The sequence below is a fragment of the Panthera leo genome, chromosome D2, assembly GCF_018350215.1.
Source record: "Panthera leo isolate Ple1 chromosome D2, P.leo_Ple1_pat1.1, whole genome shotgun sequence".
Taxonomy (NCBI): Eukaryota; Metazoa; Chordata; class Mammalia; order Carnivora; family Felidae; genus Panthera; species Panthera leo.
The window spans coordinates 54,841,520-54,864,995 of NC_056689.1; the positions used below are offsets into that span (position 1 = coordinate 54,841,520).

Sequence of the window (23,476 nt, forward strand, 5' to 3'; positions counted from 1 at the left end):
TTAATGAAGAAATCGTAATAAGCCTGAATTTACAACTTTAGGGAGTTATAATCTAAGTTATATATGTATATATAGACAAACACACTCATGCACACAAATCTATAAAATGCATGAACATTAAGGTCCTTTTATCATAGGAGGCAAATCCAGAAAATATGAAAACTGTTTGTGAACAAATACCTCCCAGTGAATAACATCCTTAAAGTAGAAACCACGAGAGACAACCTACTTATTACACTGATGATTTACAGTCTGTGACCTATTTTTCTGAAAAGGTTCTTAAATAGACCCTGCACATTTAAGTTATTGGGATGCCAAATTATTGTCATAAAGTTGCTTAGTGCACATGAATTAGAACCTGAGGAGGTAGGAACTATTTAAACAGCATTATAAATGGGATGGAGCTCTTAGCCTGATGTGTTCCTCTCCTCTTTAGGGAAACCCTGCAACTGAGATAGGCTGGGGCAGCCTCTCCCTGGACAATGCTGCGCTGGGCTGGGTTCTGCCCATCTCTGCTTCTGGGTTTTCCTTGTCTTGCCATTACTTCCTGTAGCTCTCTTCTGGGCATGAGCATGGTCTCACATGGTTCATATACATATCTGCAGCTGTTCTTCAAATTTATCAAGATGTCAGTGTGATAAGTAAAACTGATTTATATAACATACATTCATCACTTTATAGTATCTCTTTATCATGCATCTTTGGGGACAAAGAATTCAAAGTAAAAGGGGGAAGCTTCCATGATTTATTTTTTAATATTAAAAGAGGTTGCTCTGCATTCTCAAAGTGTGCATCACTGTCCTGGGTTGACCATGCACTTCTGTTGTGATAGTCTACCAAAAAGGTTAAAATACAATTGATTAGATTTCTGCGAATCATATTTCAGGTCCCACATCACTTTACTTGGTTTTGGAGTGTTTCCACAGTTTTGTAGTTTCCGGATTTAAGACCATAGATGATTATTTACGTCCATTTTCAATCTGACAAACTAGGTTACTAAAGGTAAGCTCAACTTTATTCAAAGCTGTTGGGAATCTCTAAAGCAAAGGAAATGAGGGGGGAAGGTCAATTAGGTTTCTGGAAGGAGTGGGTCTTGAGGTGGAACTTAAAGAAACAGCAGAATCTCACAGGGAAAACGCTTTAGGTGCTTCGGCAACGGCCAAAAACATTTACGGGGGGGGATTGGTAATGCCACTGAGCAGATCCTAGGATGTATAACGGGGCTGTTATGTTGTGAGATAAAACAGATTTGAATCCACATTGCAATGAGTTTTAAAACACCAAGCTGAAGCTTCGGAACTTTCCTCCGCGGGCATCGGGAGCCATCGAAGGTTCTTAGCAGGTGAGTGGCATGACCAGATTGACTACCGGAACGAGGATGAACTTTGTAATTTCTTCGGCGCCTTCCTCCGACTTCTGCCCGCCGCTCGGGCGGGCCTCACGGTAGGTGGTGGTGGTGGAGCTGCCGGGCAGCTCCAAGCACCGGGTCGCACCGGGTCGCGCCGGGCCGGCGGGGGTAGACGCCGCCGGGTCCCGGTTGGGGCCTCCGAGCCGCAGCCAGACGCTGCACCTGGACCCGGCCCGGCCGCCGATTGGACGGCTCGGCGTGACCCGGCTGTATCGCGAGACGAGATTGGCAGCGGCGGGGCCGCATGTGCCCCCGCGCTGGCTTTGTACGCCGAGCCGCCTGCCGGTCCTTTAACAATGGGCGGCGCGAGCGCCCCGGCGCTGGGCCCGAGCTGAGGCCGGCGCTTTGCGGCCGACTGTCCGCATCATGAGCGGGGCCGGCGTCCCCCGCACGCCGGCGGGGCTGGGGCTGTGAGGGCCGCGGTTCCGGGTAAGGGAGGCCGCCGTGGGGACCGGCAGGCCTGTGCTGGGCGCGGGGCACCGGACCCGCCCGGCCCGGCCTTTTGTTCGCCTTTCTGGGGCCGCGCGATCCCGTGCGCTGCTCTGGACGAGGTGGAGGCGGCCTGGGTGCGTGCCGGGCCCGGCGGGGGCCGCGGGGAGGCCCCCCGGAGGGGAACGAGTGCCCGAGCGGCTGCCGCTGGGACCCGGGGCCGGGCGGGTATTCGTCTGCTGGTTTATCCGCGGGAGGTTTTCGCTTCAAGGGATCTTCGATTGGTGTCAGTCTCTCTGCTACCCAGGGACGGCGCTAGAATTCGAACCCGGGACGCGGGGAGCCCCCAGCCAGGCCTCCGCCTCCAGCTTCCCTTGCGCGCACCCCGGGCCGCACCTTGGGAACTCCAAGTTGGTCCCCTTTGCCCGGCACCCAGGCCGGCAGTTCTCAGCGCGAGCCCGCTCCTCCTGACTGGGTAGCTCGGGCCTTACGCGCGGCGTCGGGGAATTGGTTTGGACCGGTGCTGGCTTTAGGTCGAGTCCGGTGAAGAGGAGCAGCCACCCAGGGTGGCTTGAGGTCACACCCCTCGGGGAGGGGGCGCTGAGGGTCGTGTGGAAGGAGCCGGCCTTGACCGCGTCTGGGGTGTGTCTTACAGACTGAAGTTGCCGCGTCTGGCCAGGCGCGTCGCCGGGTCCCATGGAGCTGGAAGGGCAGTGGTGGCGGGGACAGCTGGCCGCCGACATTCATCAAGCGCTTCGATACAAGGTAATTTCGGTGCCCGATTTTTCCATTCAGTGTTTTGTGCCAGTTAGTATAAATCGCGGCTCCCTGGGAAGTCCGGTCACTAGTTTCCAGACCAGAAAAGGCGAGTTTGCTTATTTGCTCGAGGTTAATTAACTCCTGGGTTTCTTCCCTGGGATGTATCAGAAGAACCTGTAACTTAAGTGAGGGTGGAGCGTGGTATTTGGGAGAGGGAAAGTGGAACATGAATTTGATACTGTTTTTAAACAGATGTGTGTGCTGGCTTTTATTGGGCAGAGGAGCCCTCGTTCTGTAGTTGCTGTTGCGTTCCGCTGTTAGGTCACATCTGTACATAAATTCCCCAGCCTGTCCACTAACCTGCCTGCTATAAGACTTCGGACAAGTTACTTAATTTTCTCTTTCCCAATTTCCTCATCTGTAAAATGAATAATAATAGAATGAGGCTTGTGGGGAGATTGTGAAGATTAAATGAGTTGTTATTGTGTATGTGCTTTACAACAGTGCTTCGGGCATAGTAAGCCCTAAGAAAGAGGTGACTGTTGTTATTTTTCCCTGAGACACCCCCCCCCCCCCCCCCCCCGCCCCAGATTTGGGGGCTGTTCAAAATGCCTTAAGGTAGGAGTTAGCTGCTCCTTCCAGCTAACTGAAAGCAGAAAGTAGACTTTAATACATATTGCTGGGGAGGGGGGGTTCGGTGCAATTTTCTGGCACAATGCAAAGTCTGTGTATTGTTCTTAAGTTAACAATTTTGCTCTTATGTCACATCTCAGTTTAACGGGTCATCTCTGCCTCTTTGATAACCAGAAGAGAGACCACATCCAAAACTGTCCCTAACTTAACTCAGTTTCACCCTGGATGGAGAGGGCCGTTTGTTATGTACAGAAAATGAGAAAGAAGCAAAACAACCGCCTCTTTAATAAAAGGGATACTGATGGAGCACCTGGGTGGCTCAGTCGGTTAAGCCTCGGACTTTGGCCTCAGGTCATGATCTCACAGTTCATGGGTTCAAGCCCCGCCTCAGATTCTGTGCTGACAGCTCAGAGCCTGGAGCCGGTTTCACATTCTGTGTATCTCACTCTATCTGGCCCTCCCCCACTTGTGCATTCTTTCTCTCTCTCAAAAATAAATAAGCATTTAAAAAAATAAAAGGGTTACTGACTGTTGGAGTTAAAGTTCCTGGGATGATAATGAACTTGTATCGTCAGTTTTTTTTTTTTTTAAACCAGGTTAACTACATTAGAAAACCTAATTCCGACTTAAATTGTTACAACTGTACCTGTTTCTAAGGTTAGAGATTTTTTTTTTTTTTTACATTTATTTATTTCTGAGAGACAGACTGAGTACAAGTGGGGGAGGGGCAGAGAGGGAAGGAGACACAGAATCCGAAGCAGGCTCCAGGCTCTGAGCTGTCAGCACAGAGCCTGACGTGGGGCTTGAACTCACGAACCGTGAGATCATGACCTGAGCCAAAACCAAGAGACGCCTAACCAACTGAGCCACCTAGGCGCCCTTGGTCTTTTAGTTTTAAATGTTCTCCTTTTCTAAATGTCAGCCCTTTATCCCTCTGGTATGTGGTGAAATTAATTCTTTGATGTTAATGATACTTTTATTTTTTTAGTGACATAAAACTCAAAAGATTTTCCTTAAAAGATTTCTATGGTATGGAAATTATGTGTAATTTTAATCCGAGTGATGACATTGAGTTAATTTTGTCAGTTGAGGTTGGAAGTGGATTTTTTCCAGCACGTTTGTAAAATACTTTGTGTATTAGGCTCTAAGGAGGATCAAAGGAATAAGACACAAGCCTGTATTAAAATTGCTTATGAACTATCGAACTATTGGAGCGTGCGGCCTGAGGGAATGCCACTGAAAGTTACCTTGGGTCACCTGTGGCGTGCTACCCTGGGTTGTCTTATTTTATCTTTAAGCCCTGTGTAAGCCACAATTGACACAATAGTCACACTTTGTGAAAAATTTATTAATCGGTAAATATGTTTATCGGTAAAACTTGAACCTTGTGGAACTGTAGAGACCCCTGTTTGCAGTATACTGAAGTCAAGAAAAGTTAAAATCAACTTTTCTTATAAAAAAATTAATTCTAGATTATTAATTTAGTGATTTAGCTGGATAGTCATGCTTATTTATTCAACATATATGAATACCTGCAATATACAAGGTACTATGCCAGGTGTTAGAATGGTAATAGTGGATGAGACAGACTTGTCTCTGCCTGTGTTAGGTCTAATCTCACATAACTCAGCATCTCAATTTAGCTCTTCCTTTGCACAATTGCCATTTAGACACAATGGAAGGAATTACCTGTTTAGATCCAAGGTGTGTGGAGTAATCGTTGCTTTGACCAGCAGCATTGCATCTACTAGGGAAGGGTAAAAATTACAGCAAATGGAAATTCCCTTCAACCCCAAATGCAGCTGTTCTGATTTTTTGTAAAATATAACTATTTTCTCCTCCACTTCCCCCCAAAAACCCTATAAAGCAGCTGTCTTCTTACACTTCTCATATTGTTATCTTCTCATATTGTTATGCAATGTATACTAAAATCCTAGGATGGCTGGGAAGTATTTTCAGGAGTGTCTATGACAGATGGGAACAATGCTAGCTTGTGAAAAACACTCCAAAAATATCCCACAGAGTTGTATTTACAGTTGTGAGTACTGCTTCTATGCCTTTATTTCCATCTTGGCTGGACAGTAGCCCGTTCTGAGAAAGGGATGGCATTTAGGATGGTGAATGGACTAGTACTTGAGACTGGAGATGGAGACGACTTGCTCAGGTCTCCGTGCTTTGGTCCCGTGACATCCTGAGAAGCAGACGGGAACAAGAGTGTAAAATTCTAGAGTATCAGGAATACACATTATTAAAAAAACTTGTAAAGCTGAAAGAAGCATAGGTCATTTTTTCATGCTTACATAACTGTAGTATCTGGATGAAGAAAACTGAATCTGACAGCCATCTGGTAAGCACTTGTAGTTTACCATTTAAAATGATATAAAGAGAATGTATTAGACACACTCTTAAAAATCTGTTGGTCCTTGGTGTTCTTGCCTTTGTTTTATCCACATTTAATAAGTTAACATAGTGAAAAATAAACTCCACCAAATAAAGTGTTTTCCAGCTATGTTTCCCAGTGAGTCTTTAAGACCTGTTCAAGCCTCTTTTAAAGAAAGCCTCCCCTGGCTTTGTTTTTTCCCAGCACTCCATCTCCTGAGCTGGGTTAGATCTTCTGTCTCTCTGTTCTGTAATAACTTGTGATTACTGTATTATATTCTAATAATCTTTGGTTTATTAGACTATAATATATATATATATATATATATATATATATATATATATATATATATATATAGTTCCTGATATCAAGCCATCTTTGCATTCCTGGGATGTACTACAATTGATGATGATGTATTCTTTGGATATACTACTAAATTACATTGGCTAACATTTTGTCTAAAATTTTAGCTCTTATTGGTTAGGCAGATATGTAAGTTCCATTTTTGGTGTTTATTTATTGTAAAGTTTTTACAACATAAAATTTTAACTATTTTTAAGTGGATAGTTCAGTGACATTAGGTACATTTACATTGTGTTACTTTTACCTCTACATCTGTAGAACTTTTTCATCTTAAACTAAAATGCGTTTTATCAATTCATATACTGAAGGGTTGTTTGTTTCTACCTTTTGGCTTTTGTGAATAATGCTGCTAACAATAGAGAGGTACAAATATGTGAGTCCCTACTTTCAGTTCTTTTTGGTGTATACCTAAAAGTGGAATTTCTGGATCATATAATAATTCTATGTTTAATTTTTTTGAGGAATTGTAATATCGTTGTTCAGTGGCTGTACAATTTTATATTCCCACCATTCCAAAAGGGTTCCAATTTCTCCCATTCTTGTCACCACTTGTGTTCTGTTTTGGATTTTTTTGATAATAGCAATCCCAGTGGGTCTGAAGTGGTATCTCGTAATGGTTTTGATTTGCATTTCCCTAATGATTAATAATGTTGAGCATCTTTATATGTGTTTATTGGTCATTTATATATCTTTGGAGAAATGGTTTTTTTTTTTTTTTTTTTTTTAAACATTTATTTATTTTTGAGACAGAGAGAGAGAGAGCATGAACAGGGGAGGGTCAGAGAAAGAGGGAGACACAGAATCTGAAACAGGCTCCAGGCTCTGAGCTGTCAGCACAGAGCCCGATGCGGGGCTTGAACCCACGGACCGCGAGATCATGACCTGAGCCGAAGTCAGACGCTTAACCGACTGAGCCACCCAGGCGCCCCTGGAGAAATGTTTATTAAACCTTTTGCCCATCTTTAAGCAAGTTCTTTGTTGTTGGATTGCATATATAAAAGTTCTTTATATAATCTGCATATTAACCTTTTACCAGATATATGATTTGCAAATATTTTCTTCCATTCTGTGGATTGCCTGTTCACTCTGTTGAAAAGAGTGAACTTCGCACAAAATTTTTAAATTTTGATGAAGTTTAATTGATCTTTTTTTTTTTTTTTGCCTGTGGTTTTGAGGTCATATCTATGTAATTTCCTGCTATTGTGATACCTATTAGGTTTAATATTAGTATTATGCTGATCTCATGAAATGAATTTAGAACCTTTTTATCTTTCTGCTTTCTGTATGTTCTGGAAATACTTTAATAGTATAGAAAATTTCTAATTTTCGAAAAATGGTTCATGTAATTCTGAGATTGAACAGCGATGATGGGAAAAATTTTAGGTGTATGAAAAGGTAATGGCAAACGAGAGATCATAAAACTGCTCAAATGGAAACATGCTTAGAAGATACTAGTGGATGAATACTAGTCTCTACCTTCCACGTCTCTGCAAGTGTAATAGTATTTGACCTACTAGGAGCATATTCACTACCTGTTACCTTCTACCCCAAAGCTTTGAGCCTCCTAAAGGGGGTGTATATGTGTGGTGTGGTTGGGTTTTTGGTAGCAGAGTTTTTCTAAAAACACGTGGTAGGGAAAAAAGGATACAAAAATCTTGCTGGAATATATCCCTTCTATAATTAATGCATGAAACACCTATAACTTCTCACCTCACAGATGTTTAAAAATAAGGAGAAAAGTTTGGTTTTAGATTTTAAATGCCATTCATTATCTTTCCATTCAACTTTTTCAAATTTGTGTTTCCTTCAAGAAGTGTTTTAGGCACTTATAACACTAACATATTGGGGGCAAAAGTTGTCTTTGCATTGTAGGGATACTACTCCTACAGGCCATGTTAGACTAAATGTTGTTCCTCTTGATTTAGGAGCTGAAGTTGCCTTCCTACAAAGGCCAGTCCCCTCAACTAAGTCTCAGAAGGTATTTTGCTGACCTGATTGCCATTGTGAGCAATCGCTTCACTCTCTGCCCTTCTGCCCGACATCTGGCTGTCTATTTGCTGGACTTATTTATGGATCGGTATGACATCTCCATCCAGCAGCTGCATTTAGTTGCACTTTCCTGTCTGCTTCTAGCAAGTAAGTATGAACCTCATCTACATGACTAGAAGTTTCCATTGTTTGGAATAAAATAAATTCATATAGAGGTCAGTGAAACATCACCAAATTGCATTCATTCCAGTTTACTAATATCAGAAAGTTTATGTTGAAAGTGCTTCTTGGCATAATCATTCTTAACTAGACATTAAAAGACTAGCTCTGAAGTCTTTTAAAAAGTTACGTGCTTAAGCCCTACATCCTGAAGATTCTGATACAAATGTCTAGGCCACTCCAGATTTATTGACTTAGAATCTGTATCATGGGGCTTGAGTTCCAAAGCTGATTCTGATGTACCTTTCCATTTGAGAACCATTGCCTTAGGCTTCTCAACCAGGAAAAACTGACCCACAGTAAATAGTTGGCATTGGGTAGAGACAGTTTTGGTTGTCGTCACAACCTGGGAGGGTGCTACTAGCCTCTAGTAAGTAGAGGGCTCTAGTAAGTAGAGGGTGCTACTAAGTATCTACGACGCACAAGGCAGCCCCCCCCCCCCCCCCCCCCCCCCCGGCCCCGGAAAGAATTTCTGGCCCCAAATGTCAGTGGAACTGAGGTTGAGAAACTGTCCAAAAGGTACTATAGTCTTGTGTTGTTAGAATACCTTCTACTGACTACATAATGAGTTGACTTAATGAACTGAAGGTTCACAGGCAGCTTCTACAAATGGGGAAGACTGTTTTTGCAATAGGCCTGGCTCAGTGGTGGCCTGCAGGGTAGACTCTGATAAATCCTGTTTGTTACCTGATGAAGAATGTACTGGTGGGTCTTTTGGTGGCTCTTTCTCTTAGTTTTTTCCTGTAATTCATTTCATTGTTAGTATCTTGACTGAAGAGAAAGAGGGTGAGTAAAGGAATTAAAATTGGGTTTTTCTTTTAGTAATGTCATTTACAGTAGAAATGTAATCCCCACTTCAGAGTACTTTGTAGTAATACCTACTGCCTTCATTTCTAACCCCCTCTTGAGGGTTTGGGATCTTATGTGGGTGCTGTCTAAGGAACATTCCCCCTACATGCTACCACCAGAGTTCTTTGTAGAACAGTTTTGTGCTTTGACTGAAAGTAAACCTAAAACCAAATGCAGGCCTTGTGATACCACTTCTGGCACTAATTTCTTCTCAGATTTTCATTTTCTTTTTCTTTTTCTATTCTTACTACTATTCCTTTGATCTGATAACCTCCTGCGTATTTCAGATTCTTTGTGGACCACATTTCATATAAATAAACACAGCCCCGGGGGTGACGTAGCACTCTTTGTGGGTTAAGGTAGAAACTCTTCAATGTAACACTTAGAACCTTGCATCTGGTCCCAGCCACCTTTCCAGTCTTATCTTCCCTCCCTGTTCCCATACACCTTGAGCCAAATTCTTACCGGAATACTATTTTCTGAAAATCTATATTTCTCCTTTAATCTGTTGTCCTCTATGATCCAGACACATCACCTGCTCCTCTCCCCTCTATCCAGAATACTGGAGAGGTAATACTTGTACATTTATAATTAACCTTTAATTTAACCTTTAATTAAAGTTTCATTCTCATAAGCAATCTCGTGTACAATTCTGTATGTGTTTCATCACTGGCTGTGAAGCCCTTTGTGCTTTCATAGTTGGCATAGGATTAGAAAAACCCACACTTGATACATTGGATGTGTGAGGATTCACAAATGGAATGGCTTCTTATCCTACAAAATGTTAGTTTATAATAGGATCAGTTTATAATAGACACTGGAAATCACATATGCAAGTTAGGTTATTTTTAAAACTTAGGATCGTTCGTGAAAAATGATATTGCCTGTTGTGGCCATCACTGCTTTTACCACTACCAAACCTCATCTTGCTTTATGCCTGAGATTCTTAAGATGTGGTGGAAACCAAGTAGGAGATTATTCCTGGTGAACTGACTTACATTTGTGACTTACTTGACTTTACTTAGTGGTAACTTATCAAATGAATTAGGAGTTACTCAACTAGATATTCTTAAACTACATGTTATTGCTAAAGTTTCCTGGGGATTCTAGTTGCCTAATCTAAGATTTCTGGCCACCATGCAGTGGTTAGCATTGGTGCCAAGTTCTTGAAATTTCCACAATTTGGGGAAAAGATACTTTATTTGTGCACCATCTTAGGTTGATTGAAATGGAGCTTTTAATTGTTCTCGTTTTTTTAATTATCTCTTACTGTTTAAGATTATGATCAACTTATTGAAGATGATTTTTGCACATTTTCAAGGAACTAGGCTTTAGGATTTGTATTCCTGTGGCTTAAATATGAATTGTTGATCAGCTATTGCTGAGCGTCAGATACCTCCTCCCTTTGTTCTGCTGGCATCCCCTAACCTCTCTTTGCCGAAAGAGAGGAATTGTTTTTACATTATTCCTTTTCCTCTGGATAGTGAAGAGAGTGAGATAGGTATCCCCCAGGGTCTCAGCCGCTCCAAGTAGGCAGTGGTCAAGAGTTTAAGCTGCTGGCTGTATCCTTGGGTCAGGAATCAAAGAGACCCTTAGTAGTCTGTCTCTACTCTGTAGGTTTGCTGCTACAGAAGTACTTAGGATGCGTATAAACTGGTAGCCTATTTTTAGTATCTGGTGTCTGTTTTTAATTTGTGGAGTACATTCTAGTGTTTCTTAACATTCTTACACTTTTCTTATCTTTGGCAGCTCTCCAGTTAGGTTTCATAAACTTTATTTAAGTCCTGCTTCTCTCCTCCCAGAGTGATTGAACTCTGTATGCTCGCCTTCCCCATCTGCTCCCTGCTTTAGGGTGAGCAGCCTGTTGCGTAAAAGTGGAGAACAGCTTGCAGCTGACAGGACTGGGGGACGGTGGATTCTGCTTATTAAATAGGATGGGAGGCTGTCAGTAGTTTGGCCAAAGATGGAGCACAGCTTGTGAGTTCCAGGTAATATCTGTACCCAGCTGCCTGTATGTCTGCACTGTTGGAGCTGGGAAGAAAGGTCCGACAGGCTGTCTCTGATGAAAGAGCGAGCCGTATGGTGTTTTAGAGTAGGGATTACGGTGGTGAATTTCCTAGGTTTGAATCTGTTGTCAGCAATATGCATTTCAACAACCCTTAAGTCTAAAGTTACTTGTCTGTAGAATGAAAATAAAGACACTTAACTGACAGAGTTGTTGTGAGGATCAAGTAGGGTAAGATGTTTAAAAACACATAGGAAATTGAAACATAAATGTTAGCATCATAGTGATTAATTCTTCTATAAAGTCTTCTATAATCTTTAGTCTGACTCCCTAGCTCTAAAGATTCTGGCTCTTTCCAGAAAAGTCTGTGCTTCATCCTGGAAAATTCTTAAATTCTAACTCTTTGTCTTGTATACCCTGGCTTCCCTTGGCTTCTGTGATCAGCATTGAACTTGTAGAGAGCACGGAAGCAGTCTTGGATATGAGGCTTTTGATAATTTGGTCAAGGTCTTGTGTAACTAAGAAATGATCTCAAAATCAGGATGAAGCCAAAAGTAAGATAGGCTATTAGTAGTGAAAATCTGTGACAAATGCTTATTTCTCCTTGCTTACCAGTAATGGGTTGACAAAACTTTTTAATTGGTTATCTGAAAAGTGAAAATTTTACTTCCTAGTTGACTTGATTTACATCTTTTTAATGCAAATAGTTAAATATGAATAGAACCTTTTTTTAAATAGGAATAGAACTTTTTTTCCCCCCTATGAATTGCCTCTTCCTGTTCCTTACTTGGTTTTTCTCTTAGATTGGTAGTCTAACAAATTTGTGAAAATTCTTAGTATGTATCAAAGATGACTTTTTTCCTGCTCAATAATAAAAGAATCGAAATGTCCATTGGCAGAGTATACAGTGACATAGGATCCTGGCTCCTTCTGCCATGTACCTACCATTCACTGCTGGCTTTGAAAATGTGCTGGTTTCCATAGCTGATCTGAGCATTTCCTATAAAGGAAAGAAAGTCCGATGTTTTGTTTCTGTGGCGTCTAATTCTTTATTTTCTGGGAAGCAGATGTGAATTTCCTGTGCCCTTATTTCCTGTTTGGGGCCTTTATCAATATAATCACATGGCTTCTGGTATTTCCTTTCAATTGAAGAAACTGATCTTTGTGATCTGTATGTGGTATTGCAGATAAGTAGATTTAAAATATCCATGCACATAGCTTTGAGCACAACAAAAATGATGGTTATGAATGCAGGTACTCACTGACGCTGTCACACATTTTTAAGTCTTTTAGTATCTATGTATCGGAGTATATCACTATATATAATGAAAAAGTTCCAAAAAACTTAAGCCTGAATAAAATCCCAAGTATAGTCATTATGCAGTACACAGGTTGTTTTTAACTTTGCAAGTCAAGGTACAAAGGCTTTCTTTTTACACTTGTAACCGCCAAGTACTTTATAAATACAGAAACCCCATAGATTTTTAATAATACAGAATTCTGTCTATTTTGATAGTTGTTGTCCCCATATAATCTAGTGCAATACTTTGATCTAGAAGTACAGATTTGGGAATTCAAACATAAGTCTTCCTTTTGGCTTCCATTTTTGGTTTGGTTCAGCTTACTTGACCTTGAATGAATCAGCCAACCTCATTGCCTTCGTTTTTTGAGCTTTGAAATTGGTCTTATACAATTTTGTTTTCAGTGTTGAAAGTTTCAAAGAAATAATATGAAACATTCTTGATCCTTGAATTAAACAGTGAGTTATAGTGTATTAATGTCTTCAAAGGAACTTCAAGCATGATGTAAATAAACACATTAATTTTTATGATATTCCTTTGAAGTACACTGAGGGTGTTGCTGTTGCTACACAAATGGCAGGGTACTTTGAAAACCTTAATGATTCATCCAGAGGGATTGAACTAAATTCCTGGGACACTCTCCACTCTGACAGTGGAGAACAGTGGGTTCCTTTCCCGTATCTTTATGCAGTGATGATGCTGGATGACCAGCTTGTAAAGATCACTTTAGTGCTCTCAGCCCTACTGAGTATATCATTGGAAACACTTGTGAAATTCATCTGTATGTGATTTGAATTGGGAGGGGCTATCTAGATTCTTTCAAAGTCTGAATTGTACATGGTTTTTTGATCACCTCCTACCTGTAGCAATATATAGTTAAGAGTAATTTAGATCTTAAGATGCTCAAAATTTCTGAGGCAGGAGAAAAATTCTCTTTGGATTTCACCTCTTCATTAAGTCATGAGCTTTGACTCACCTGGCATAGGAGACAAAACCTACCCCAGGTCCCCTCCCCCTTAAGCCAGACCCAAGGTAGCCAGCAGTACTTTTTCCCCAGCCCTGGGCGGACAGACTTGAATAGCACCACTGAGACCGGTCTGCTGAACATCTGGGCTGGTGACCATTACCATTTGTTGTAGCACCTCCAACACGTGATATAAACCCATCCTTTCTTGGAAAAGAAACTTCACAGAGAAGCTCGTGTGGTTTCTATTGCTTTGACAATCTTTCTGGCTCTTCTCCAAAACATGTTTTTAAATGGATAAAATAAAATTACAAGATTTCCAAAGAAATCAAATATGTTGAAATAGTTCTCAAAATAGTAAAACAAAAAATTCTGTATAGTAATATGTAACATAGTCTAACAACTATAATTTTGAACAAGTATAAAAGCTTTTGTGAGAAATCTATATGATAGATTGTATTGCATACAATACAGTTAGAAATAATTGCAATATTATATGACTGTTTTAATGTAAAATAGAACATAATAGTAGAAGGTAGAAGGCTTTAGTTAATAATTTCCTGTCTTCTGTGGACCACCATGGGACAAACCCAGAGAGATTTGAAGACAATTCTTTGGTTCTAATGCTGCATCTTGAAAACCATACTGGTACTGGATAGTTTGAATTTTTTCCAGCCATAAGTTCTAGAGATACCTAAAATGAATGATTTATATACAGTAAATTAAAGTGTAAGATGGTACATTAATAATCTGTAGAAACATTATTCTGGGGCTGGAGAGGGAATTCTGTTCCTCAGCTGTACATTTAGATGAGTATTTCCTGAAAAGAAGTTTATGCCTTAGAATAATAAAGTACAGCCATCAGAATGTCTACTCCTACTTTGTAAGGGGATACAAAAGTAAATATAAAGTATTCTCCTGTTCCTTTTTTGGTAAGAGACTTACCTAGGTTTTGTTTGAATTCAGAAGAGGAGGCTTTTCAGTGTAATGAGAATGCTTCTTAGATATTCACCCAGTTTTTTCTCTCACTGTCTCTCTGGAATTGAGATTGTTCTGAAAATAAGCCAGAATGAAACACTTGAAGTTTTTATGTATTTATTTTTGAGAGAGAGATGTAGAGAGCAGGGGAGGGACAGAGAGAGGCTCCCAAGTAGGCTCCACCTGTCGGCACAGGGCCCAATGCGGGGCTTGATTTCACAAACTGTGATATCATGACCTGAGCCGAAACCAAGAGCTGGACACTTAACCGACTCAGCCACCCAGGTGCCCCCTGAAGCTTAGCTATTTTGATTTCAGATAACTCCGTGGCATGAAATTCTTTAAACTTTCTTCTATTCTAAAATAAAAGCCTGTTCTCCCACTGACCACTGCTGTTCCCCCCTTGCCAAAAGAAGTTTCCTGGAAAAGATTGTGCTGGTGATTTAAGAGTTATTTTTTCATTGGCACATATGACTATTTTCATTATACAGTATGACATAGATCAGAATGTTTACATGTTCCATTTTTTGTTTAGAGGCGGGTAAGGAGTAAGGGATGGAGGCACCAGGAGAGAATACTGCAAAATATGAGAACCAGAGTTCTGGCACACTTGTTTCTGCCCAAGAGAGGAGAAAGAATGTCTTTGGATCTAAGTCTTTGCAGTAAGACAGCAAATCCCATTGAAGTGACCAGACCTATAATGATCACTTGTATAACATTTTGTCTCTCTGTCTTACCCCTCCCCCCTTTTCTTATAAGGTAAATTCGAAGAAAAAGAAGATAGTGTGCCTAAGCTGGAACAGCTCAACAGCCTGGGTTGTATGACTAACATGAATCTAGTATTAACAAAGCAAAATTTGCTACATATGGAACTGTTATTATTAGAAACCTTTCAGTGGAACCTCTGCCTTCCAACAGCTGCCCATTTCATTGAGTATTATCTCTCAGAAGCAGTACACGAAACAGATCTTCATGATGGCTGGCCAATGATTTGCTTGGAAAAAACTAAACTCTACATGGCCAAGTATGCAGATTACTTCCTGGAAGTATCTTTGCAAGGTGAGTCATTGTGGACACCAGTAAGTGACTTGTGAGCTTGTAACTTGTGTATTCTGTTGCTTAAGTTCATTTTTGATGTCTCCACAGATTATGCCTTTCTAAATTATGCACCTTCTTTAGTAGCTGCTGCGTGTGTGGCTTCTTCAAGGATTATACTTCGTCTTTCTCCAACGTGGCCTACAAGATTGCATCGTCTTACTGCTTACTCCTGGGATTTTTTAGTGCAGTGCATTGAACGGCTATTGATGTAAGCCTCCTTACCTCGTGTTTGTGATTTCTCAATACTTTTCTTCATGTACAAGGCCATAAAAAGAACTTCCTTTTTTTTAAATGTTTATTTTTGACAGAGAGACAGAGTGTGAGCGGGGGAGGGGCAGAGAGAGAGGGAGACACAGAATCCCAAGCTGGCTCCATGCTCTGAGCTGTCAGCACAGAGCCCAACGCGGGGCTCAAACCCACAAACCACAAGATCATGACCTGAGCCAAAATCAGACGTTTAACTGACTGAGCCCCCCAGGTGTCCCTCTGAAAAGAACTTCTTAAAAGCACAGAGCTTTTAGGATTTTGGCTCTGACAGTTACTAGCTGCCATGAGCAAGCCATTTTATGATTAGTACTTGGCAGAAAGCTGTACTTTAGCTGTTTTCCAGTGAGAGGCTGTCATTGCTGTCATGATTTGGGGTACATGATAAGGAAAGGAGCTGCTCTTACGTGAGCTCACAACTCATCAGTCCAGGCAAATCTTGCCCTTTTGCCCACTTCCACATCTTGAAATTGTAGGGCCACCAGATGTCACCAAAGTGGCAGCCACGTTTAAGTGCTTATTGTGGAAATATTTCCCAAGCTGGAAATAGGCCTCAGAGCTACCAGCAGCCAATTCCCAAGGTTTGTGTCAAAGGAAGGAGCTTTTAGAAGGATAAGAGTAAAATCTCACTGTTGTTAAAATTATGGTTACAGTGACTGCTACCTGGGCAGTGGGGCAGTCCATGGAGTCAACTGTTGAAGAGTTGAAGTAACATTATAATTTTTTTTTTCAGTGTTTGTTTGTTTTTGAGAGAGAGACAGAGCATGAGCCAGGGAAGGGGCAGAGAGAGGGAGACACGGAATCCAAAGCAAGCTTCAGGCCCCGAGCTGCCAGTGCAGAGCCCAATGGGGGGCTTAAACTCAACGACTGCAAAATCACGACCTGAGCCAAAGTCGGATGCTTAAGCGACTGAGCCACTCAGGTGCCCCGAATTGAAGTAGTAGTATTGACATTTTTCTTTCTCTCTACGCAGCGCTCATGATAATGATGTGAAAGAGGCAAACAAACAGAGAGGACAGGCAGGATCCCAGCCAGCACAGCTGAGTGTGTTCCCGTCAGCTTCTCAGCCCTCGCGGCCAGTTCACTTTCAGCAGCCTCAGTATCTCCATCAGACGCATCAGACCTCACTGCAGTATCGCCATCCTGTAGCGGAACAACCAAGCTGTCAGCAGATTGTATCCACCACACACACCTCATCTTACACACTACAGACGTGTCCTGCTGGCTTCCAAACTAGTGTTCAGGGCCTTGGGCATGTGCAGACTGGTGTTGGGATGTCACTGGCAATACCAGTAGAAGTTAAGCCCTGTCTGAATGTTTCTTATAACCGGAGTTATCAGATAAATGAACATTACCCTTGCATTACTCCATGCTTTGAAAGGTGATTTTATGTGAAGGTAATACCTGACCCAGACTGTTTGTGACTTGAAGCTCTGGGGCAAGCTTTTTGTAAACTTCTCTTCAAAAGGAAAGGGATCCAGATTGCATCAGAACTCTTCAGATACCAGCATCTGCTAGGAAGACTGAAAATCCCTTTCAGTGCGCCACGAACACCTGGGAGGACCGAACAAACACCGCAAACACTTTAACAGTATGTATATCAAATCCTGTTAAAACACATCCCTCTAATGACAAAAATTTTCAAGCCCTGGCTGATGGTCCAAATATTTCAAAAATATTCACTACAACAAAATTTGGACAGACTCCAAATCGCCATTTTGAGATTGGCCTGCGGTGGGCTCTGGGCCCAGTGTTGGCTTATATGTCAGAGACTAATGTTTATCTGTGGACTTGCCAAATGGTCTTTTTATGAAGGAAAGTTACAGTATTAATTTTTGAAGAAGTCCTTTTTTTTTTTTTTTTATTCTGCAGTTTTGAGTTCCATTTTTGATCCACAAATGAATTTTTTACTATGTTTAAACTCATGAATTGCTATTCTATACCAATCTGCAGTAAAAGAAAAAAAATTTTTTTTAGATGATTCTATATAACTAACTTCCTATCACAATATAAGTATCTGGATTCATGTACTAAGTAAGATTAAGGATGGATTAGATCTCTTAAAATCATGGTCATAAGTTTTTCTTATTTTTTCCCCCTAAGTGATCAACCTCATATCTTTAGAATTAAAACACATTTAACTCAGGGAATTTGTACTACTTGGAAACACTTAACTGTAATGCAACATGTTTTGGGAATGTTATAGTATGAACTACCTTTATAACATAGGTTAAAATACTCTTGCTAGGATGTGTTTTCAAATGAGAACATAATTGTAGCGTAGAACGAATGAAGTGGTTCCTGTCATTCATGATACATACAGAGGTTTTGCATTTCTCGGTGCAATCAATGATTTATACTCAGAATTGATGTTACTCTAGAGGTTTTTTCAAGGGAAGGCTTGGCTGTAAACTGTCAGTACTAGAATGAAGTCCTGTAGGTTTATTTTGAAATGGAATGTGGCCAGGGTAGTTCTCAGGTTGTGCTAGAGCAGCACTTTGTTACGTGGAAGACAAGTTTTATAAGCAGCCTTTCAATCCAGCCAGTCAGTGTAAGCAGGCAAAGGAACTGATGACTAAATTTCAGTAGCCACTTTCATTACATCAGCCCCAGAACTGCCCTGGGACATTTCACTGTATTGGTCATGAGTGAAAACAGCAATAATAAGTCATTACAGCAAGGGCAATTTGGGGGAAAGAATTCAGAGGGAATAAAACGTAAAAAGAAAGAAAGCATTGTAATAACTGAAACTGTATACATTGTGCTCTTATCTGTGGGAGAACAGAGATTTGGTGGAGGGAAGCTTTCTGATTTAAAAATTAGTAAGGTGTGTCTTTTTGTTTTGTGTGTGTGTGTGTGTGTGTGTGTGTGTGTGCGTGTGTGTGTGTTTTTAAAGATAGCACTTGAATAGAAGGGAAATTGCATGGCAGGTATGTGACTGCCACAATATGCATTGAAGACAATATTATAAATGTGTTGTGGGTATGCAGCAGGAGTCTCAGTAATCAAGCCAATGGCTTTTGTTAGGAAAGGAAGGGACTCAACGCAGTAGTGGGACTGATCCAGATGGCTCCAGTGGATAAATGTGGGTGGGTGGCTTCTGCCAGCATGAATTCTTAGAGAATGTCCTTTCCTTAAAAGAATGGTAACTTGTATAATAGAGTACATAGGGCATGATGTGAATTTATTAGTCTGGTAGATTAAAAACCACTCAGGTAAGAACACTCACTCATGGCAGTTTTGAAGCATGAAAATTGTTTTCTGAAAGTATCATCACTTTTCCTCTAGAAGGCTGCTAATTGGATTTTGGTAGTTCTTACCTCAAGAGAGCTTGAATTATTTGGGGGAAAGTGGGTTCAAAAGAGAAGATATCTTTCACATTCAGAACCCAGCACCTGGAGTCCGATTTTCAGTATTTTAACTACCTCAATAATGCTATGAATGTAAGATACTGGGATAGAGATCCCAACTTGAAACAACAGCCGGTGCCTATGGTAATTTAATGTCTTGTCAAATGCTTTTATTGATTGGTTTAAATGTCATTCTTGTTATAGAAGAATATGCCTTTTTAAAAAACTTATAACACTTTCCCAGTTTATATTTAAAAAAACTAAACACTGGATTAATTTGGGGGGGGGGTAGAATAAAATAATTAATTGGTTACTATTGCTGCATACCCAGGATGGGGTGGGTGGGGTGATTGGAGAATCAGAACTATTTTTAAAACATTAGGTTTCAATATAAATACAACTCACAACTGCTAGCCTTGGGGGACGGGGGTGGGGGGAGTTGTATGGGTTTTGTTTTGTTTAATTTATTGGTTAGTCTTTAAAGTAGGTCTTTTTTCTTTCTTTCTTTTTTTTTTTTTTTTTTTTTTTTGAGATTACTGGACCATCATTAAATGTGTACTGTGAAGAGATTAATGATATGTATAAAGGGCTTTACCAAAGTCCACTAAATAAACACTACTCAAGTACAGACTGCAAACCAAAATGTATCTGTGTTGTGACATTAATTGCAAATAGCGAGTATGGTGCTAAATTCTACACCAATGGAATTAGATGAGTGCTATGCACTTAATTTTAAAATAAATCTAGTTTTCAGTAAAAATGGCTTTAGTGTTTTGTTTTAATTATAAATTTGGTATATATTTGTAGTTTCAGTGAACCATGTCATCGTATTAGTCAGACTTGGAATCCTAATTATATTTACTAAAAGCCATCCAGATGTAGAGTATAACCAAAGTGGTAGGAAACATTTGTGTAGTAATTATGTATTCCATACTGAGCATCAAAGCCCACAAAAGTATATCGCACACAGCTTTTGGACTTTTGAGCTTAAAATCAGTTAGTGTATTAACAATCGCAGCTTCTAATTTATTAAACAACACATACTTCAGAAAATCTGATCTCAGAAAAGTAGGGACACAAAACAGTCAAGGATGTGAGAGGGAGCAGGGTCAACAGTGAGTGATAGTGGTCTGTTCACCTAAATATATCTTTTGCCACTTAATTGAACTTAAAACTCAGGTAGAAATTGTTTTGAAGAGTAAAATTTTAACAGGTTTGTATGTGTGGATTAAGAATTTCCACTCCTAGGGGCTCCTGGGTGGCTCACTCAGTTGAGCATCTGACTTCAAGTTGGGTCATGATCTCACCGTCTGTGAGTTCAAACCCCGCGTTGGGCTCTGTTCTGACAGCTTGGAGCCTGGAGCCTGCTTCGGATTCTGTGTCTCCCTCTCTCTCTTCCCCTCCTCTGGTTGCACCCTGTCTCTCTCAAAAATAAACATTAAAAAAATGAGAGGAGTATATATTATTTATTTCCCCACTGCTGTTAAGAACAAAAGATTGTAAAAACCTAAATGTCCATCAATAGGGGACTTTGTTTTACTATTACAGTGACATGTAAAAAGAACAAAGTATTACTATAAGCTGATATGGGCAATCTCCAGGATATATCAAAGCAAAGGTAATGCTACCATTATGCTAATACTTACAGAGTAAGTAAGAAATAAGTAAGGCTTATTTGTCTATTGATGTTCATGGTCATTTGTGGTTTTCTCATCGGTCAATATGGAAAACTTGGAAAATAAAAAATATAAAGCAAAATGGCATAATTTCTCTTGGCACTTTTCCTATATGTATACATATATATACATATATATTTACATAATTGGCATGTTGAATATGTAACTTTGTACTCCACAATATATCAACAACATTTTTCATGAAATTAAAATACATCCAAATTAAAGTATATATGTTAGAAGGGTTGTTAGTATTCAATTATATGAATACAATATATTTTAACCATTTTCCAATGTTTTGAAATGATTAATAAACTAATGAACATGTATTTTACCACTTTCCCAACAATGACCAGGGTGTGTGGGTTATAAGGCTTAAGAGTGTATCTCAGAGACCAAAGATCTAGATTGCTCTCCCAGGAATATTCTTTCTCTTGTATGAAAGCAACAAAGAATATAACAGAAAGAACGAAATATTTGCATAAACAGTCACATGATTTCTGCAGTACCTTTTCCTCTAAAGCCCATCCACTAGGGATCAAGGAGTGTACTTATGACCAGAAAGCAACAGGTGTTATGAGTAGAGGTACCCCAATATCCAAACTGTTTCAAGTATAATTAGTGTAAAAGGACATAATTACATTAATTGTATTACATTAATGTATTACACTTAATGTCTATATCAGTGTATGCATTTATTATATTTTTAATGTTTACTTATTTTTGAGAGAGACAGAGCGTGAGCAGGGAAGGGGCAGAGAGAGAGAGAGACACAGAACTCAAAGCGAGCTCAAGGCTGGACGCTGGCAGCACAGAACCTGACGCGAGGCTTGAATTCACAAACTGAGATCATGACCTGAGCTAAAGTCAGATGCCTAACTGACTGAGCCACCCAGGAGCCCCTCAATGTATGCATTTAGAGTTCACAGAGCTTCCTTAGTTTTAATTTCACTTGAAAATTTTTAAGAAATGTAAAGGGAACTACTAGCTTCATGCTATAGATGATGAAAACAAAAGCCCAAAGATTTTGATTGTTCAAAGTCACAACAGATTAAAGCCCAGGTATGTCATCTCTTGTGCTTCTAGGAATTTTGACAATCTTCATATTGGCTACAATCTGAAAGGAAGGGGGAAAAAAGGATGAGATTTTTTATTTTCTGTATGTTGTTCAATCCCTCCTAGTTGTAGAATGTTTAATGTTGAAACATGGAAAGTCACTGAATCCAATTTTTTTTTCTTTTTTAAATTTTATTTTTTTAATTTACATCCAAATTAGCATATAGTACAACAATGATTTCAGGAGTAGATTTCTTAGTGCCCCTTACCCATTTAGCCCATCCCCCCTCCCACAACCCCTCCTGAACCCTCTGTTCTCCATATTTATGAGTCTCTTCTGTTTTGTCCCCCTCCCTGTTTTTATATTTTCGTTTCCCTTCCCTTATGTTCATCTGTTTTGTCTCTTAAATCCTCCTATGAGTGAAGTCATATTTGTCTTTCTCTAATTTCATTTAGCATAATACCCTCTAGTTCCATCCACATAGATGCAAATGGCAAGATTTCATTCATTTTGATTGCCGAGTAATACTCCATTGTATATATATACCACTTCTTCTTTATCCATTCATCCATCAGTGGACATTTGGGCTCTTTCCATACTTTGGCTATTGTTGATAGTGCTGCTATAAACATGGGGGTGCATGTGTCCATTTGAAACAGCACACCTGTATCCCTTGGATAAATACCTAGTAGTGCAATTGCTGGGTCGTAGGGTAGTTCTATTTTTAATTTTTTGAGGAACCTCCATACTGTTTTCCAGAGTGGCTGCACCAGCTTGCATTCCCACCAACGATGCAAAAGAGATCCTCTTTCTCTGCATCCTCGCCAACATCTGTTGTTGTCTGAGTTGTTAATGTTAGCCATTCTGACTGGTGTGAGTTGGTATCTCATTGTGGTTTTGATTTGTAGTTCCCTGATGATGAGTGATGTTGAACATTTTTTCATGTGTTGGTTGGCTATCTGGATGTCTTCTTTGGAAAAGTATCTATTCATGTCTTTTGCCCATTTCTTCACTGGATTATTTGTTTTTTGGGTGTTGAGTTTGATAAGTTCTTTATAGATTTTGGATACTAACCCTTTATCTGATACGTTGTTTGCAAATATCTTCTCCCATTCTGTCAGTTGCCTTTTAGTTTTGTTGATTGTTTCCTTCGCTGTGCAGAGGCTTTTTATTTTGATGAGGTCCCAATAGTTCATTTTTGCTTTTGTTTCTCTTGCCTCCAGAGATGTGTTGAGTAAGAAGTTGCTGCGGCCAAGATCAAAGAGGTTTTGCCTGCTTTCTCCTCGAGGATTCTGATGGCTTCCTGTCTTACATTGAGGTCTTTCATCCATTTTGAGTTTATTTTTGTGTATGGTGTAAGAACATGGTCCAGGTTCATTCTTCTGCATGTCGCTGTCCAGTTTTCCCAGCACCACTTGCTGAAGAGACTGTCTTTATTCCATTGGATATTCTTTCCTGCTTTGTCAAAGATTAGTTGGTCATACGTTTGTGGGTCCATTTCTGGGTTCTCTATTCTGTTCCATTGATCTGAGTGTCTGTTCTTGTGCCAGTCCGATTTTCTAATTCAGCATTAGTGGGTCATGAAATCAACTTAATGGATCACAGTCAACAAACTGAATAGAAAAGAATGGAATAGAATATATGAATGTACTGCCCTAGTAAAAATAAGGATTGTTTTATTAAACATTTCTAACTCCAAGTGACAGGGAAAAAAAAAAAAAAAAAGCTTGGAAACACTGCTTAATCCCATGTTC

The 23,476-nt window shown here is 40.1% G+C and overlaps 1 protein-coding gene across 4 annotated transcripts; it reads left to right on the top strand.

Annotated features, from left to right (window-relative positions):
* Positions 1-1,697: 1,697 nt before the first annotated feature.
* Positions 1,698-22,974, top strand: CCNJ (cyclin J). Of its 4 annotated transcripts, none has more exons than XR_006194532.1 (7): positions 1,698-1,837; positions 2,493-2,602; positions 7,898-8,108; positions 15,037-15,336; positions 15,424-15,583; positions 16,613-17,230; positions 22,946-22,974. XR_006194532.1 is itself a non-coding variant. In XM_042908533.1 (6 exons), exons 2-6 carry the CDS (start codon positions 2,534-2,536, stop codon positions 17,022-17,024), a joined length of 1,152 nt encoding a protein of 383 aa, XP_042764467.1. In that variant the 5' UTR covers positions 1,698-1,837; positions 2,493-2,533; the 3' UTR covers positions 17,025-19,484. The 4 variants fall into 4 exon arrangements, 2 of the variants coding, with proteins under 2 accessions (XP_042764467.1, XP_042764468.1); XR_006194531.1 differs by lacking the exon at positions 22,946-22,974 and adding an exon at positions 19,522-20,014; XM_042908533.1 differs by lacking the exon at positions 22,946-22,974 and having other exon boundaries at positions 16,613-19,484.
* Positions 22,975-23,476: the final 502 nt, after the last annotated feature.

Coding starts and splice junctions, on each gene's coding strand:
- CCNJ (XM_042908533.1), top strand. CDS start 2,534: ATGGAGCTGGAAGGGCAGTGGTGGCGGGGACAGCTGGCCGCCGACATT. Junction 15,337..15,423: donor CCTGGAAGTATCTTTGCAAG/GTGAGTCATTGT, acceptor ATGTCTCCACAG/ATTATGCCTTTCTAAATTAT. Junction 15,584..16,612: donor TGCATTGAACGGCTATTGAT/GTAAGCCTCCTT, acceptor CTCTCTACGCAG/CGCTCATGATAATGATGTGA.